The 16,292-nt window shown below is 58.3% G+C and overlaps 2 protein-coding genes across 2 annotated transcripts in view; both read left to right on the plus strand.

Moving 5' to 3' along the window:
* The window catches only part of TST (thiosulfate sulfurtransferase), a 254,633-nt gene that overhangs the window by 163,635 nt on the left and 74,706 nt on the right, over positions 1–16,292 (plus strand). The gene's annotated exons all lie outside the window — the stretch shown is intronic.
* IL2RB (interleukin 2 receptor subunit beta) lies at positions 1,104–15,830 on the plus strand. The gene is made up of 10 exons (XM_004589763.2): positions 1,104–1,232; positions 4,489–4,606; positions 4,968–5,082; positions 5,804–5,882; positions 6,881–6,986; positions 7,707–7,855; positions 8,591–8,769; positions 9,347–9,448; positions 11,588–11,672; positions 13,900–15,830. Exons 2-10 carry the CDS (start codon positions 4,513–4,515, stop codon positions 14,641–14,643), a joined length of 1,653 nt encoding a protein of 550 aa, XP_004589820.2. The 5' UTR covers positions 1,104–1,232; positions 4,489–4,512; the 3' UTR covers positions 14,644–15,830.

Consider the following 16,292-nt stretch of genomic DNA (forward strand, 5'->3'; position numbering starts at 1 on the left):
TCAGGTTGGCCACACAGAATCTTCTTCCAGGATACACCCCAAGCATAGCAAAGGGGCATCAGCTTCTATTGGGGCTGGACACACACCACCAGGGTCACCCTCCAGACTTGTCCAGGCAGCTGCTGCCATCCCTGCATGTGGCCTAGGGTGGGTCACAGGGTCACCCAAGGTCACCCAACATGACCCCGCTGCTGGCAGCCTCGAACTCGGACCCTGCTCTTTTTGGGCCGTGATGTTCCCTGCTTCTGCCTCCCCCTTCCTGGCCTGCCAGGTTAGCGAGAGGCACCTGACCTTGACTCTCTTCACAGGGGCTTCAATTCCATCCCTTCATATCAGTTCTGCTCTCCCTGCTGGCCTTCTTGGAAGAGGCAATGCCTGGCGCTCAACTCCTGTGAGGTGGAGCTGTGCAGGGGGAGAAGGGAACAGCCCCTGGCCCTCCAGGGCTGTGGGTGTGGATCTCCCCAGGGTCCCTAGGGCCTGTGACACTGCTGGGAAATAGCTGTGTATTTTCCTAAAGGGAGATCTGGAGCTCCAAGTTGTGAATCAAAGAGAGATGAAACCTCAGAGCTAAACCTCTCCAGCCTGCTAGACAAAGCAGGGGCTAGAGGAGGTGGAAGGCTATAGAATGTCAGTGTGTGGCTGTCAGATTGTTCCTAGAGCCCCCAAAATCACTGCCTCTGAATGGTAAGCTAAGAAGGAGCTTCCTGGAAGGCTGGTTATAAAGGGGGAATCTCTGAGAAATAGGGGTGTCTCAGGCCAGCATGAGGGTGAGGGGTACTGAGGTTCCCTGTGTGTTGGTGGCAGGTGACCAGAGGAAGGTGGCAGGGTTGGGTAGCTTGTGTGAGACGAGGTTGTCTATGTATGTGGGAGGCACAGCAAGGGCCGCCGAGACCCTGGGGGGCTCCCGCGTGGGGGGCCCCAGCTGCGAGTGGCTGTGTGAACGCCAGTGCTGCCACAATGCCCCCAGCAGCCGCCCCCAGCGTGGGAGGCAGAAGATCTTTATCACCCATAGGTGCGGCAGGAGTTTCAGACTTGCTCACCAGCCCAGTCTCCCCGCCTCCCCAAGCAGGCCTTGCCCCTCCAGTCTCTGCACAGGAAGTGGGCTGGCCCCAGGGTTTCAGTCTTGGCTGGCCCAGCAGTCATCAGCTACCTGGGCCAGTGCCGGAGATGGCCACAGCCCCAGCTGCCGGGAACATCGCAGGGAGCATGCTGCGACCCCATGTCTCAGCCAGGTGATGCCTCCCTCTCCCCTCTACCTACTTCTAACCTGTCCGACCCCTGCTGACCTGTCAGAGGGCTGGGGATGGAGGTCTGGGGGAAGACTCTGGGCTCTGACTCAGTTCCCCCAGCCTGATTGTGCCCCACCCCCTACAAACCTTAACTCCTGGGAGTGGGGTGTGTGGCGGATTCTGATACCAGAGCTCCTGGTTGGAGAAGCAGGGCCAGGCACCCTCCTTCCTAGCCACCCTCCTTCCTAGCCACCCTATCCCAAGGAAGGGAGAAGGAGTTGCCCTAAACTGTGGGCTTCCCTGGGCCCCAACCTAGAGGAGTAGAGCTAGGAGGCCTGAGGTGGGGTGAGGCTAGGGGGTTCTGCTTGGAACCTCCTCCTGAGCTCCATTTTTGCATGGGACCCAGGCCCCCCTGGGCAGGGTGTTTGGGAGGTGACATGTGGGTGAGTGAGGAGTGGGGAGCGGTGTGGCGGAGGGCTCCTTGAGACCTGGGGATGAAGCGGGAGCATCTGGCTGCCCTGATCTGGAGGTCAGAGCCTCGGCTCAAACTTGGGTTTGAGTAGCATTTCCAGGTAGTGGCTGCCTGGGTCCTGGGCCGTCCTTACTCGCACATTCACCTGTACAGGTGCCGGGCGGTGGGGGCAGGGGTGACTAACAGTAGAACTGTCCCCAGGAGTCTCTTTTCTTCCCTCTGGGACTCCACACTCAGCTGCAAGTGCCCTTGACGGGAACCTTGTGAAGTGGAGGGCGGGGAGTTGGGCGAGGAGGTAGGGGTTGCCACAGGGGCAAGGATCAGAGGCTGGCTGGGTCATGCCCATCTCCTGCTTGGCAGTCCTGCCCAATAGCACCAAACAGGGCTCAATTCCTGTTCTGCTCTCTTGATAGCCCGAACCAGAAGCTGACCCATGCCTCTGTGTCAGCAGCTGAGAAAAGGCAAGCCAACAGTGCTAGGGCTCTTCTCCTCCTCCCGGCATCCTAAGGGGCGTCATCTCCCTTGACATCAGGCAGCCCACGTTTGAGCTCTGGTTTTGATTCGGGTAACCCAGCCAGGATGTGGCATTCCGGTCTTGGTGACGTGGCCATGAGGTGGACTGTGCAGTGTGTGTGCCTGGAATCCTGGAGAGGACAGTGCTTCCCCTGAGGCTGTGTCTCATCCTGGCTTTGTGACCTGGAGCAGCTTCCTCCATCTGCTGGAGACTCAGGGAGCAGCTTGCTTCTTGCTAGCAGCCCTCCCAGCCCTGTCCCCCTCTGCTACCTCACCCTTGCCCTTGCCTTCCCCATCAAGCTCTGCAGCTCTTCGTCTGCACAGGAGGGAAGCCAACTCCAGAGGCTGCTTTTTGCACCTGCCAGACTCGCCTCTTGGCTGGGCCTGTGGTTTGACCTTGATGTTCCTGTGATCTAACACCCCTTTGTCCTCACCCTTCTCCTGGGGCTCTGTTAGGTCCCTCTGAGAAATGGGGACACCCTGATAGCTGGGGCAACACTTTCACCAAGGGTCCCCAGTGCCTCTGCTGTGACTTAGCAGATGAGGGACATAGGAGGGGGGCATCTGGATGCTTTGAGGACCCAGCTGAGTGGCCTGAGTCACTGAATGAGTCCCCCACCCCCACCCCGGCTATGGGGACAGTGGGCATCAAGAGAGAGCCACGGGGACTTCTCTGACTTTCTGCTCCCCAATACAAGCACTTGCGGATTGGCCTGTGCCCCACCGGGCCCTGACTCTGGGGGCAGTGCCTGGGAGAGGATCTGCATAGCTGGTGATGTGCAGGGTTGGGATGTGGTTAGGGGGCAGCAGGAGGCAAGGGCCTGGGTTTTGCTCCCAGCTCCGTGTTGAGCTGCTTGTGTGATCCTGAACAGCCAAGAGTTCACTCTGGGCCTTGGTGTCCCCAACGGGCTGGCCCTTCCAGCTCCAACAACATGCTGGCCCCCAAGGCCATCTGCCTCAGCAGGTGGCAGGTCCCTGCTCTTGGCCAGCACTGAAGGAAACCCCAGATGAGTCCAGTACCACCCAAACCAGCTGTGCTCCCTTGTGGTGTTGGACGCTCTGTCTGCAGCCACTAAGTGCCCACGGTGGGTCAGGCCCTGTCTGTGGGGGTAAGCACATGGCCTGGTCAGGCCTGCTATCCTAGAGCAGAGAGCAAAGGGCTCCGCAGAGAGAACCTTGGCCTCCACTGGGAAATCAGGGAAGGCTACATGGAGGAAGCAAAGAGAAGTGTTTGAAACAAGAACTCTAAGCGCAAGGCAAGCAGGCTGCTGGAACCACTGGTTTACATAGGCAGGTCTATGTGGTAGGTGAGTGTGTGTGTGTCACCTGTGTGTTCCTGTGAGCACACACATGCCTGTGTTCCTGTGTGTTCATATGCACACATAAGCTGCAGCAGGGATGCTGGTTGCTAAGAGGACAAAGCCAACAGGGCTGGCTGGGCATGCTCCCGTTCCAGGTCCCAGCTCCAGAGAAGCCCCAAGAGTGAGTCCCCAGGCTTTGATTGCTGTGGGGCCTCTGCTGGCTCCTGTGAGGGCAGGTGGGCTGTGGTAGGTGGGCTCAGCAACAGGTGGTGAACCCTAGATTGTGGTTTCTGTGGGAGGTCAGGGTATCAGTGGCCAGGGCTGGGAGGACACTGGGTCGGCCCGGTAGCGGGGAGAGGAAGAGGCGACCAGTTGTCCTTGTCAGTAACTGCCTGGGTTTCAGCTGAGTCACACGCCTGCGTCAGACACCTGATGTCACCAGTTTGCAGAGGCAGTGCGTCATTGTACATCTTGCCCGAAATGTGGACATGGTGCGATCTGCTCTCGTGAGTGGGCGAGAGAGAAAGATCATGGTCATATAACTTCTATCGCGGCTTATAATTTTTCTTTTTTCTTATTCATTGTTACTGCTAATCTCTCACTGGGCTTGATTTACTGATTAGATTGTACCACAGACATGGGTGTACGGGTGTACATATAGAAGGATTGGCACGAGCCTCTCTTGTGGTCTGGGGACGCATCCCTTGCAGCAAAGGGAGGGATTATAATTGGATAAACAATTGAACAACGCTGTGATGTAGAATAAGGTATTGTTTTAGTGTGGTAAGGAACAAGGGGTACTGTTTATAGAATGTGGTCAGCAGAAGTGACATTGGAGCAGAAATTTGAAGGAAGGCAGAGAGCAAGCGGGCAAAGGCAGGAGGACCAGCAGGTGCCAGGGGCCAGAGGCATGTCGGGGACCAGAGGGATGGCTGGGCCAGGTTGGGTGTTGACTTCTCTTCCTCTCCCCCAGGGCTCCTGTCTCCAGCTCCATCCCATGGAAGTGATGGCTGCCCCTTCTTGGACCTGGGGCCTGCCCCTCGTTTTCCTCCTGCTGCTAGCGACCACTCCTGCGTGGGCAGCAGTGGACGGTGAGAGAATGGACAGCTGTGCTTCCCCTGGAGGCCGAGGCCGGGCTGGAACTCCTCTGCAGACTTGCTTCCTTGCAGAGGGGTCTGCAGCAGGGCAGGGGATGGGAGATCAGACCTGCATTGCCCTCAGGGCCCTCTTTCTTGCCCCACACTGCATGTCAGGGCCCCTCCAAGCCCCAGGAAGACACCGTTTCTTTATCCCAGCCCTGTTGGAGAGACCTTGCAGGCTCTGAGACACCTGTGAAATGGGCCCATCCACCCCTCCTCTGCCAGCTAGAGTTACCTGCCTCCTCTCGTGGTGGTGGCGTGGGGAAACTGCAGCTGGCCTCTCACGCTTCATCCTGGCCCTCCCCACCCACAGACCCTGGCCAGCTCACCTGCTTCTACAATTCTAAAGCCAACATCTCCTGCGTGTGGAGTCAGGAGGGCGGCCTGCCTGCCACATCCTGCCTCATCCATGCCCGGCCAGAAAGGCGGTGAGTGTGGCCCACATAGCCCTGCTGTCTCTGAGGCTCTGGGACCCCTAAATATCAGCCCCCTTCATCAGAGGCCTGTCCACAGGGAATCTGGGGCTCAGCATTGTAGGAGCTGGGGCTGGGTCTGGGATGAAGGCCTTGCTTAGGAGAGGTTGCCTGGAGGAGTTGGAGAAAGAGAGGGCGAGGTAGGTAGCTGGGGCCCCTGGGCTTGTGAACCCGCTATACCAAAATAGGGCTCCACTTTGGGGACTTAGGAAGAAAAGGGAGTTCCCCAGGCTTTCTGAGTGATTTGGGACTTGGAGATGCCCCTTGGGCAGCTGTAGGGACAGGAGACAAACATCCAGGAGCTGGGTGGGGGCAGCGGGGAGAGGGGAGGGAGTCAAAGAGGAGGAAGGGGCAGAAGTGGGTTAGAGGTCATGGCTCCTGGGGGTGGGGATTATGGGGGATCCCCAGGGCTCCCAAGCAGAGTTAAGGACAGGCCTGTACCCAACCTCCAGGGGATTTTGGGGTGTTGGGTTTAGGGAGTGACGCATGTCTTGACCTGGTTGTGTTTCTAGGGTCCCTGGCCAGATGGGTGGGGGGCAACAGAGGGAGAAGCAGGGTAGCAGGCACAGGGGGTCCTTGCCCAAACCTGGCCACGCTGCCCACGGAGCTGAGCGGGGGCCCTGGGCCCATCTCTGGAGTCTCTCCTTGTTCTCTAAGGGGTTTGTTTTGCTGTCAGCTCCTGGAACAAAACCTGCAAGCTGGTGCAGGTGGAGCAGTCGACCTGGGCCTGTGACCTGATCGTGGGCCTCCCAGAGGTGGGTAGCTGACAGTGGATGGCTGGGAAGGATGGGGAAGAGACTGAGCTGCTGGGAGGGCCCGACCAAACCAGCACCGAGTGAGCTGGCTTCCCTGGCTGAGGAGGAGGAGGAGGTCAGTAGGGCAGCACCCAGAGGTGCTGACGATGGCTCCCTGCACGCATGGCCCCCAGCACCGGCTGTCACCCAGTGTTCTGCGGATCCAGCAGCGCTTCCTTATCTTGATACCAGCAAGAATGCCCCCTGCCAGCTATGTCCTCAGGTCCTGGCAGTGCAGTGGCCATGTGGGGAGCCTCACTTTCCCAACCGATGAGGGACCAGGCTCAGAGGGGTGGGCCCTGCCAAAGCTCCCAGAGCCTGAAGGCAAGCGGCACATCCAGCTGAGCCTGTTTATACTCACAAGGCACACAGGCATGTCTGGCCTCATGAGTGTGCACCAGATCACTGCCCCTTAGACCCTACCAGTCATGGTGGGTAACAGGGCTGCCCAGTCATGCCTCCCAGGCCTCACCAAGTTATGTGTGGTCTCAGTAGCCAGGGGAACGTGCAGGTGTCCTTAAAACTGCTGATAGCTCTGCAGGTGGCCTGATTCCCCTCCTGGCTCTGCCTTTTCCTAGCTGTGTGACTTCAGCCACGGCCCTATGCCTCTCTGTGCTTCAGTCTCCTCCACAGTGGGAAGCCATGTTAGTAACAATGGCTGCTTCTAAGGAGGCTGAGAAGATTCAGAGAGAGGACTCCTCAGTATACTGTCAACCTCAACAACAACAGTAACAATAACAATGATAATGGCAATAGTCTTTATTCTCCTAGCAGCTGTGGGAAGGGCCCAGAAACACAGAGGGAGGTGCAGGGTCCTGAACAGCAGGTGTCAAGTTGGCTCCTGGTGAGGCTGCTGCGGGGCTCGGGAGCTCAGTCCCTAGCCACAGACCTCACCCACCCTCACCTCTCACCCCCAGTGGCCTCCCTGTCTCAACCCCTGCCCTCCTGTCCACTTACAGTCTCCGTGCCTGACCTCAGCTGACACCATCCATATGAGTATGCTCTGTGGAGACCAGGAGCCAAGGCGGGTGGTCAAGACCCAGGAGTTCAAGCCCTTCAACAACCGTGAGTGATCCCCACCCCCCTCCACCCGGATGCAGGAAGGCAGGGTTGGGCATCTCCTGCTCGTCTTCCCTTTGGGAGCTCCACTTGCCCCGCCAGTGCCCACAGCCACCCCAACCTGCTCCAGGCTCAGTGCCTTGGGAGTAAATCCCAGCTCCTTACCTTGGCACTCGAAGCCCCCTGACCCTTTCAGTCTCTGTGAGGAGTCTCCTCCTCCATGATGCCTTCCCGGACTGTTCGCCATGTGCCTCCTCTTTCAGGGAGGTTGGGCCCTCGGTGCAGGTCTGACTCCTTTGCTGGGTGTGGTGGCAGTTTGTGCTGCCCCTGTGTGTCTCCTTTCTAAGTGCTTGAACCAAACTGGCAGGGGGAAGTGCTCCTGGAAAGCTTGTTGAGTGTCTGAGAGCCTGGCTCTACCTTCCTCTCCTTCCCCGTGGGGACCCATCTCTAGGGCAGAGGTAGAGTGGTCCAAAAATGCAGCCTGGCCTTAGTCAGGTGTCCTCAGATGGGCAGGGCAGGGAACACATTGGAGACTCAGTTTACTCATCTGTGAGATGGAGATACAATTACCTGCTGCACGGGGTAACTGTAAGGTGCCAGAGACCTGGAGGAGTAAAGGAAGCAGGACCTTGAGGATGATGGTATTGGGGAGCATGGCTGGCTTGCTGCTCTCACCTCACGGCCCCCTCCACCTGCTGGCTCTCACCCCATCTCTCCCGTCTCTAGTTCGCCTGATGGCCCCCAGATCCCTCCAGGTCGTCTCCCTGGACTCTCGCAGATGTAACGTCAGCTGGAAGGTCTTCCAGGTCTCCCACTACATCCAATCGTATCTGGAGTTTACAATTCGGACACGGTCTCCAGACCAGAGCTGGGAGGTGAATGTGTGACCCAAGGCCCGCCTGCCTGGCTCCTTTTTCCTTCTCTGGTCCATGCATTGTCCCTCTGCAGAGTCACACTGGCCCCAAGCAGAGGGCAGATGCTGGGCCACCTGGTGCTGCCTGCTGTCCTGGGGACACAGCTGTGGCAGATCCTAGGGCAGTCCCCTACTCCTTGGCCCAGGGGCTATAGCCTTCTGCCCCTGGGGTGGGGGTCCAGAGACCGGGGTAGCTCCTATAAGTCTGTCGATCAATCCCATGAAGGGTACTGGCCGGGCCGAGGTACTTGAGAGTGACTTGGGCTGGCTGCTTCTGTCTTGGTTGACTGAGGTGCCTGATGAGATCCAGGCATTGGGAGGGAGCTGACCCAGTGGAGATCTGGGCAAGGTTTTCCAGACAGAAGCAACCACGCGCCTGCAGGATGTGGCTGTGTGTTGGGGACAGGAGAAAGCAGAAAGTGACCCAGAAAGAGGGAGGACCATGGCAACATCCATCTGCCTGGTCTTCTGGAACAGGTGCAAGTGGCAGCTGCATGACCAGCTGCTGGTTTGCAAGCTGGCGGTCGCTTGAGACCCCTGGTGGATGCGTCCAACATGGTCTCCTGCGAAGGCAGGATCAACTGATTGACAATTGGGGGGATGTGAGGGAGGGGCCCCAGAAGCTGGGGAGGCAGTCGGAGGGTTCTGGATGACGAGGTGGGGACCTCTTGCCCTGATAGCCCTGCTTTGGCCACAGGACAGGCCACTGCTGAGCCTCAAGCAGAATCAGGAGTGGATCTTCCTGGAGAACCTCAGCCCCGACAGCCTGTATGAGCTCCAGGTGCGCGTCAGGGCCCAGCGCGACGACAACAAGGTGTGGAGTCCCTGGAGCCAGACCCTGGCTTTCAGGACCAAGCCTGCAGGTACTGGTGATCTGTGGTGGGGAGGGAGGGGTGGCAAGCAGCTGGCTGGCAGGGAGGGGGTTGGACGGGACCCAGTGGCCATCTCCAGTCTGGCTATCTGCCAGTCTGGGCCCACTTTACAGAAAGGAATGGTGAGGGGGAAAAGCCTCACTCTTGGCCTTGGGAATTGGGGGAGGGGCAGAAAGGCTCTTTTTGCTTTTTCCATCCCTGACCCATGACTCCTGCTTCCCGCCAGGGCTAGCGGGGGTGACCACTGTGGGCTGGGTGCTGTGGCCTTGTCAGCTGAGGGCACAGGCTTAGCGGGGTCCTGCGAGACCATCTTGCCTCCCTCCACAGCCAGGAGCTCCAACTCAGACAAGATGTGGCCGGGGGTGGTGGAAGGGATGTATCAGGAAGGTAGGCGGCGGGAGGCAGGTGCCTGGTGGACACCACCACGTCAGCCCTTTTCTGCCTGTGTGGGTTGCTTTCCAGAGAGGGTGGGCTTGGGCAGACCCCACATCGCAGGCCCAGCGCTGGGGCCCCTCACTGACCCTCACCCTGCTTCTTCTCCTCCCAGCCGTCGGAACTAGGCAGGAGACCCTGACTAGCAGCGGTGAGCCCTGGCCAGTCCCCATCATCTTAGGCATCGGGGGTGCCCTCACCTTTCTCCTCGTGGTCTACTTGCTGGTCCACAACTGTGCCGTCTTGTCATGGTAAGAAAGTTCTCAAAGGTTCCTGGCACACACACACATGCACACACACATACACAACCCACATGTATGGATGGCACACATATACGCACATGTGCATACATGCTCACACACACCAACTACACCAGCCCACATTGTGCACTAAGCCCCCCATCCCAGCACCTGTGTCTTTTCTACTCCCCCTGCTCAGCACCTGGGCCTTTCCTGTGGCCAGTTGCATGACCAGCTGCTGTTTTGCAAGCTGGCGGCCACTTGAGACCCCTGGTGGATGCATCCAGCATGGTCTCCTGCGAAGGCAGGATCAACTGATTGGCAGTTGGGGGGATGTGAGGGAGGGGCCCCAGAAGCTGAGGAGGCAGTGGATGGGACCCCATGGAGCTGTGCCCAGAAAGGGGTTCTCAGGACCAGGAGGCACGTGCATGAACATATCAGCTCTGTGTTTGTGGGGCATGGAGCACCTGTCTTGGCTACAAATTCATCACTGCACCAACTCCATGCCAGCTGCTGCGTCCTGTGTGCCAGGTGCATACTGACAAGCCACACTTGTGGCTCCAAGCTCCATGGAACTCATCCAGGTTGGGGTTGCACACAGACATTGTGACACATTGTGACAAGGAGGCCAGGCAACCTAGCTGCGTATCAGAAGCAGGTGATAGGGACAGGAGCCCCCAGCTAGGGGGGCAGGGATGGAGTAGGTTGTTTGGGGTTGAGAGGTCACTGTGCACATCAAGGGCCTGGGCAGGGAGAAGGGGACATTCCAGGGAGGGGACACAGTGGGCAGTTCCCTGGGGCAACCATGCCACCCATGCCAGGGTTTGGGGCTGCCTATTGGCTGTCACCGAGTTAGAGTGTGGTGCAGCTCAGCCCCCATGCGGTGAGACCAGGGAGTGGCAATGAGGGGGAGACTCCTCCCCCAGGAATGGGGCTGTCCTTGGGCATCTGCAGAGCCTAGCTTCTGCCCCAGGAGTCCCACTGACTCCCACAATCCCGTGAAGACGCCTTTAACATAGACCGGGATGGGCCAGGGCAGTTGGCCCACCTGCCTGCAAGTTCCGAGCTGGGGTGGGGGGCACAGCTCTCCCTTCCCCTCCATTGCTGCAGAGCCCCTCACTCCTCCCTGTAACCTCAGTTGCTACAATTCCCGCATGGGAGGGGTATCCTCACCTGCCCGCCTCAACTGCCATGTGGGCTGCTCTTGTAGTGTCTCTCTCCTGTTCAACACTCTTCAAGCACTTCCCTCTGCACCTGGCTCGGAGGGCCTCCTCCTTGGAGCACATCAGAAAATGGTGCTCCTCTGTCCAGGAACTCAGCTTGGTTAGCAGACACTGGAGTCCAGCCCCCACTCATCATCCTCCCCAAAGCCAGACATTGCTCTTGGGCAGTGCACATCCTGAACTACCATCCACCTCCTAAGAAGTCTCTCTGCTACCTCCTTGCTTCCGGTTCACCTTTCCCCAGCCCTGACCACATGCTCCTCTTCCCCGTCTCCTTCCCTCTTTCCCTTACCTCCTCTGTTTTGTACCTTCATAGAAGGAGTGGTAATGCTGCAGACTTCCCCCATGTTTGTCTTCTCATCGGGTGTAAGTTCCTTGATGGATGGGTGTATGGGCACAGCAGTTAAGCTGCTGCTTGAGGCACCTGCATCCTGTACTCAAAGGCCTGGGTTTGAGTCCCAGCTCCATTCTTGAGTCCAGCTTCCTACCAGCAAACACTCTGGAAGGCAGTAGGTGGTAGCTCAAGGAGCTGGGTCCCTGCCATGCACTTGGGAGAGACCTGGGTTGAGTTCCCTAACCCTGCCTTCTGCTCTGACCTAGGCCCGGCTGCTGGGCTGATGCAAGCATTTTGGGGTGGGGGTGGGGAACCAGTGGATGGAAGATTCTTCTTTCTCTGTCTCTCAAACAAAGCTCAAGAAAGAATGCTAGCTCCTGGAGACTGGGGCCTTCTCTGTTGGCCCCGCTGTGTTCCTGAGTGGCCTGCCTGTGCCCTCAGTCTGCACTGGTTGAATGAGCGGAATGGATGTCTGGTACCCGGGCACTACTGGCTCCATGGCCTGGCTGGCTGCAGAGCTGTAAGCCAATGCATTCCTGCAGGTGCCCCTTCCCATCCTCACCGCTCCTTCCCTCCTGCCTCTCCCCCTTGCAGGCTGAAGAAGGCTCTGAAGTGCCACGTCCCCGACCCCTCACGGTTCTTCTCCCAGCTGAGCTCTGAGCATGGAGGCGACTTCCAGGTAGGAGCCGGAGGTCATGCTTCTTGCAGGCAGGTGGGGGTGGGGCAGCACCAGAGTTGTAGTCTCTGTGCCCCACAGGAGGGGATGCCATGAGCGGTGTCCTGGGTAGACAGAGGTCCCTTGTGGGCTCTGGCAAGGGGAATGTCACTCCATCCTCTAGCCCAGGTTGCCTGAGCTCTGTGCTTGCTGGGGCTTCCAATTCCTCAGCCAATGGATGGGAAGAGGCCAGCGTTACCCTGAGCATTATACACTCAACACCTCTGGGCACACAGCCTGTGAACCCAGCAGGACTCACAGCCCAGGTTCTGCCCCCCACCCCTGCTGTGCTGCACAGACATCAGTACTTTTGGAAGGAAGAGGGTTCTTGAGACAGGCAGGAGGTAGGAGGAGGTCAGGAGGGATGGCAAGGAGTGGGACCACCATGGCGTCCCCAGGCTGGCCTGAGCTGGTCTGCAGTTGTGTGTCAGGGATGACCTTCTACAGTTCTTTGGGAAACTCCCAAGATTAAGATTAACCTCCCCAAACTTAACTGGCATGGCGGAAAGCATTCTCTTTTATGTTCTCCCTGCTGCTTGGAAGATAGTGAGATTCCCAGCAGGAGAGGCATCCAAGAAAGCCTTGGCTGAGCATGGTCAGAACCAAGCTCCATCAGGCCTCTCCCACCGAGGTCCTAGTCCTGTGGGCCTAGGAGGTTGGGAAGTGGCCTTAGGGTCCTCCCAGGAGCTGCCAATCACTGCGATTTCCCATGTGATCTCTCTTAAGTCTATGTTCTTGTCCTGGGCTTAGTATGCAGAGGAGAGGGCCCTGGGGAGGCACTGAGAGAGTGGGGTTTGGAGAGCAGAGGAATCCCTACCCCGTGCCTGGGGAAGGCAAGTGTACCTGCTGCTACCCTCTCCCAGCACCTCGCCCCTAGACCTACAGGAGCTAGGCATATGCGTGCAATGTGTGTGTGCCTACATGCAGGGGAAAGGTCTCCCTGGACCCTGCTTTAGGGCACTGTGGCTCAGGCTCAGGAAGTGGCTGACCACACCCAGCCCTGGGGGCACTGTGCACACCAGCATTGGCCATAGTCAGGCCACTTCCCTCCTGGCGGCTGCTTAGGGCTGCTGCGGGCCTTGCTCTCTGCTGCCTTTTCTGGTACAGCAAACCTCAGGAGCCTGCACCGGCCCTTCCTCCCCCACCCCACTGCCTTCTCCACCATCCTCTTTTGCCCCTGTGGCTGCCCTCTCAAACCCCTGGCCCAGGTTTCACTGAATGCTGTACATGCGCACCTGTGCGTGTACTTGTACCTGAGTGTGGCAATGACAGCTGACTCCACGGCGGAGACTGGGCCCAGAGAAAGAAAGTTGGTGTTTCTCTGCTTGATCCTGAACTTGGATCCTGGGCTGGCCACTGATCCAGCTGCTGGGAGCTCCCAGGACACAGGGTCACCACCCGACACCCTCTGTCCTCTACACCTCTGCTCTGTAGCCTGCATCTCAGCGCCTGCTCTGTATCTTACCTACCACCTCCCTGAGGGCCAGACAGGTGACAGCAAGGAAGTGGGTGAGAACTAAGGTTCTGAGGAGTCCAGCCCTGTGGGCTGCCCTGGTCACACTGCCAGGGAGCACCAGGCCCAGGGATGGCACCTGAAGCCTGCACTCCTTGCCAAAGCACCGGGCAGCTGTGGGTGTGCTCCTCTTTCTCTGGAGGGAGACATGAGAGGCAGGAGTGGGGGCTGCAGAGCAGGTCCCTTTTCCTCTTTGCTGCCTGAAGACGTTTACCCTACAGTGTCAGCTGGGGGTCTCTGTGTCCCAGCTCTGCCACCAGTGCTCCTGTGAACTGGCCAGGCACACCCTTCTCTGGGCATCCTGGAAGTCAGCAGGATAGTTCTGCTCTGGCGTTGGCTGGCTGGTACCCACACTCACATTTATGCTCTGGGCATTTGGTCCTTTGGTGCATTCCCACACTTGAGACAGTGCCAAATCTGTAGCAGGTGCTTGGTGAACAACCCTGCTTGAGCCAGTTAGTCAGGGCACCTGCGAGTCATGGGGGCCTGTCCTGGGGGCCTGAGTCATGTTCACTTCCAAAAGGCTCCCCTGGCCAGTCAGGGTCCTACAGTCAGGGAGGACTTCCTGGAGGGGCGCAGTCTTGGGCTGATGTCTGGGGGTTGTTGGTGATGGATGAGGGGACTAAGCGGGGTAGGTGGAGACCTCACTCACCCTCCCCTTGGCCTTTCTCCCGGCAGAAGTGGCTCGCCTCGCCCATCCCCTCGTCTGCTTTCAGCCCCGGGGGTCTGGTGCCCGAGATCTCACAGGTGGAAGTGCTGGAGAAGGACTCCAAGGCCACCCAGCTGCTCCTGCAGCAGCGGGACAAGGGGGCACTGCCGCCGTCGCCCACCGCCAGCTGCTTCACCAACCAGGGCTACTTCTTCTTCCACCTGCTGGACGCCCTGGAGATCGAGGCCTGCCAGGTGTACTTCACCTACGACCCCTGCGAGCAGGAGGAACCTGAAGAGGCAGTGCCTGGGGCGCCCATGGGGTCTCCCCTCCCGCTGCTGCCCACCGTGTCCGGGGAAGACGACGCCTACTGCACCTTACCCCCAGGGGATGAGATGCTCCTCTTCTGTCCTGGCCTCCTGGGAGGCCCAAGTCCCCCTAACCCTGCCCTTGGGAACAGTGGGGTCAGGGAAGAGAGGCGGCCACCCTCCCCACAGGAGGGGATCCGTGGAAGTGGGGCTCCTCCGGCCCTGGGGCTTCCCAGCCCCAAAGCTCCTCAGCTTGTGAGCATCCAGCCAGCCCTGGAGGTGGTGCAGGGAGAGGCTGAGGAGGGATTCCCTGCCTCTGGCCCTGATGAGGAAGCCACGTCCTCCTGGATGGCCCCTCCCATGCAGGACCAGATGAGGACCCTCACGTCTAGACTGACCTTGGACACCGACATCTACCTGTCCCTCCAGGAGCTCCGGGATCAGGACCCGGCTCATGCAGTGTAAACAGGCGGAGGACAGGGTAGCAGGGGCTGCCGCTGTGTGCCAGGCCTCGGGGAGTCCAGCTGAGGATTGTGTCTGCTATGCCAGTCCACAACCAAGGACACCCATATCTGGCTATCCAAGTGTGTCACTGTAGGCGGCCCTGCCCAGCTCTGCTCACTTGACCCACCCCCTTCACTAACCTCAGGGCTACTCCTTCTAGGTCGGAGTCCTACGACTCAAGTCTCCCCTCCATGTCCAGGGTGATGCACTGACCTTGGTCGAGGGTCCTGTGTGCAATAGTCCAACTGCAACGTCTGGAGGTTCTTGTGCCCCCACCCCACACCTTGGCAGGTGCTGTCTTCCTGGCCCAGGCGACACACTTCTTTCACCCTTCAGGGCCTGTGCTGCTGCCCCTTGGTAACCATCCCCTCCCTTGTGTGCCAAGGCTTCCAGGCATAGTGCTGGGGTTACATGGGGAAGTAGCCCCACCCCTTCTCCCCTGGGTGCTCTCCATAGCCAGAGTCCCTAGGCCCAAGTCTGGACATGCCCCTGTCCCCCTCAAAGCAGCTACCTGCTGGATCTTTTCACAGACCTGTAGCAAGGCCACTATGAAGTAAACAAACTAAACCCCCCAGAGTCTGAGCAGCCCAGGCAGCAGCTTGTTCCTGGGGGCAAGTCCCGATGCTGCAGCTACAGAGAACCCAAGGCTGGTCTCTCCAGGGCAGGGGTCCCTGTCAGCTAAGGATTCCAGAAAGGCAGGTATAGGAGGGCAGGGCCTGCGTGGTCTTCTCACCGCCCAACACCCCCTCCTATTCTTAGGGTGGGATGATCAGCCGTCCCGCATTGCCTTGTCCAGGTTCCCTGCCCCAGCTGCTCTTTCACAGGAGCCAAGGACACGCCTACCAGGTTCTGGCATTCCCACATCCTGGGATCTTGTCCCTCCTGCCCACTAAGCTGGACCCTTCTCAGGGCTCCCAGTACCCTCTTTCGCCCACCCCTCACCTGACATCCCTTCCCTCTGTCCTGAACAGGCACTGATCACATTGTCGCAGACATCACATCTCTTGCTCCAACAATCCCTCCTGAGCTGCCAGTTCCCAGTGCCTACACTTATAGGCTCTGCTCACAGGCGATTGGGTGCCTGACAATAAATCCTTCTTATAGGCTGATCATCAGCCTATCAGGAGGCTTGGAATGCATGCTCCAATCAGGAAAGAAGTAGCATTTGTGAACTCTGCCTTGAAGAATTCCTGGGGGGGGGGGTGCTTGCCCAGTGGTGGCCACTCACTGTGTCATGTATCTCTTCCAATGTGTATCCCTTTCGTGACTTTCTGAGTACAAGTTCACTTTTTTTTCTAAATAAATTTATTTAAAGAAAAATCACTGTATTGCTTCTTTAAAAATAAAACTGATTTTTCTATCGATACAAAGTAACTGTCAAAAGACAGCACAATTAAGCAAAAACTTTATATTCATTGATTTGTTATCCCTGGAGGAAAGCAAAGGAAGACTTGGCTCAAAAACATGAGTTGGGTTGACTTTGTTATGTGTGCAGGGACCGTCCTGCATTGTCTGCACTCTCAGCAGACATTGCTATTTGATTACAACCGTGCCTGGTGGCAGACATCTGTCATTGACCCACAGCCTCCCTTCTTGCAGAGCCCGAGTGT

Source organism: Ochotona princeps, chromosome 15, assembly GCF_030435755.1.
Source record: "Ochotona princeps isolate mOchPri1 chromosome 15, mOchPri1.hap1, whole genome shotgun sequence".
In the NCBI taxonomy this organism is placed as follows: Eukaryota; Metazoa; Chordata; class Mammalia; order Lagomorpha; family Ochotonidae; genus Ochotona; species Ochotona princeps.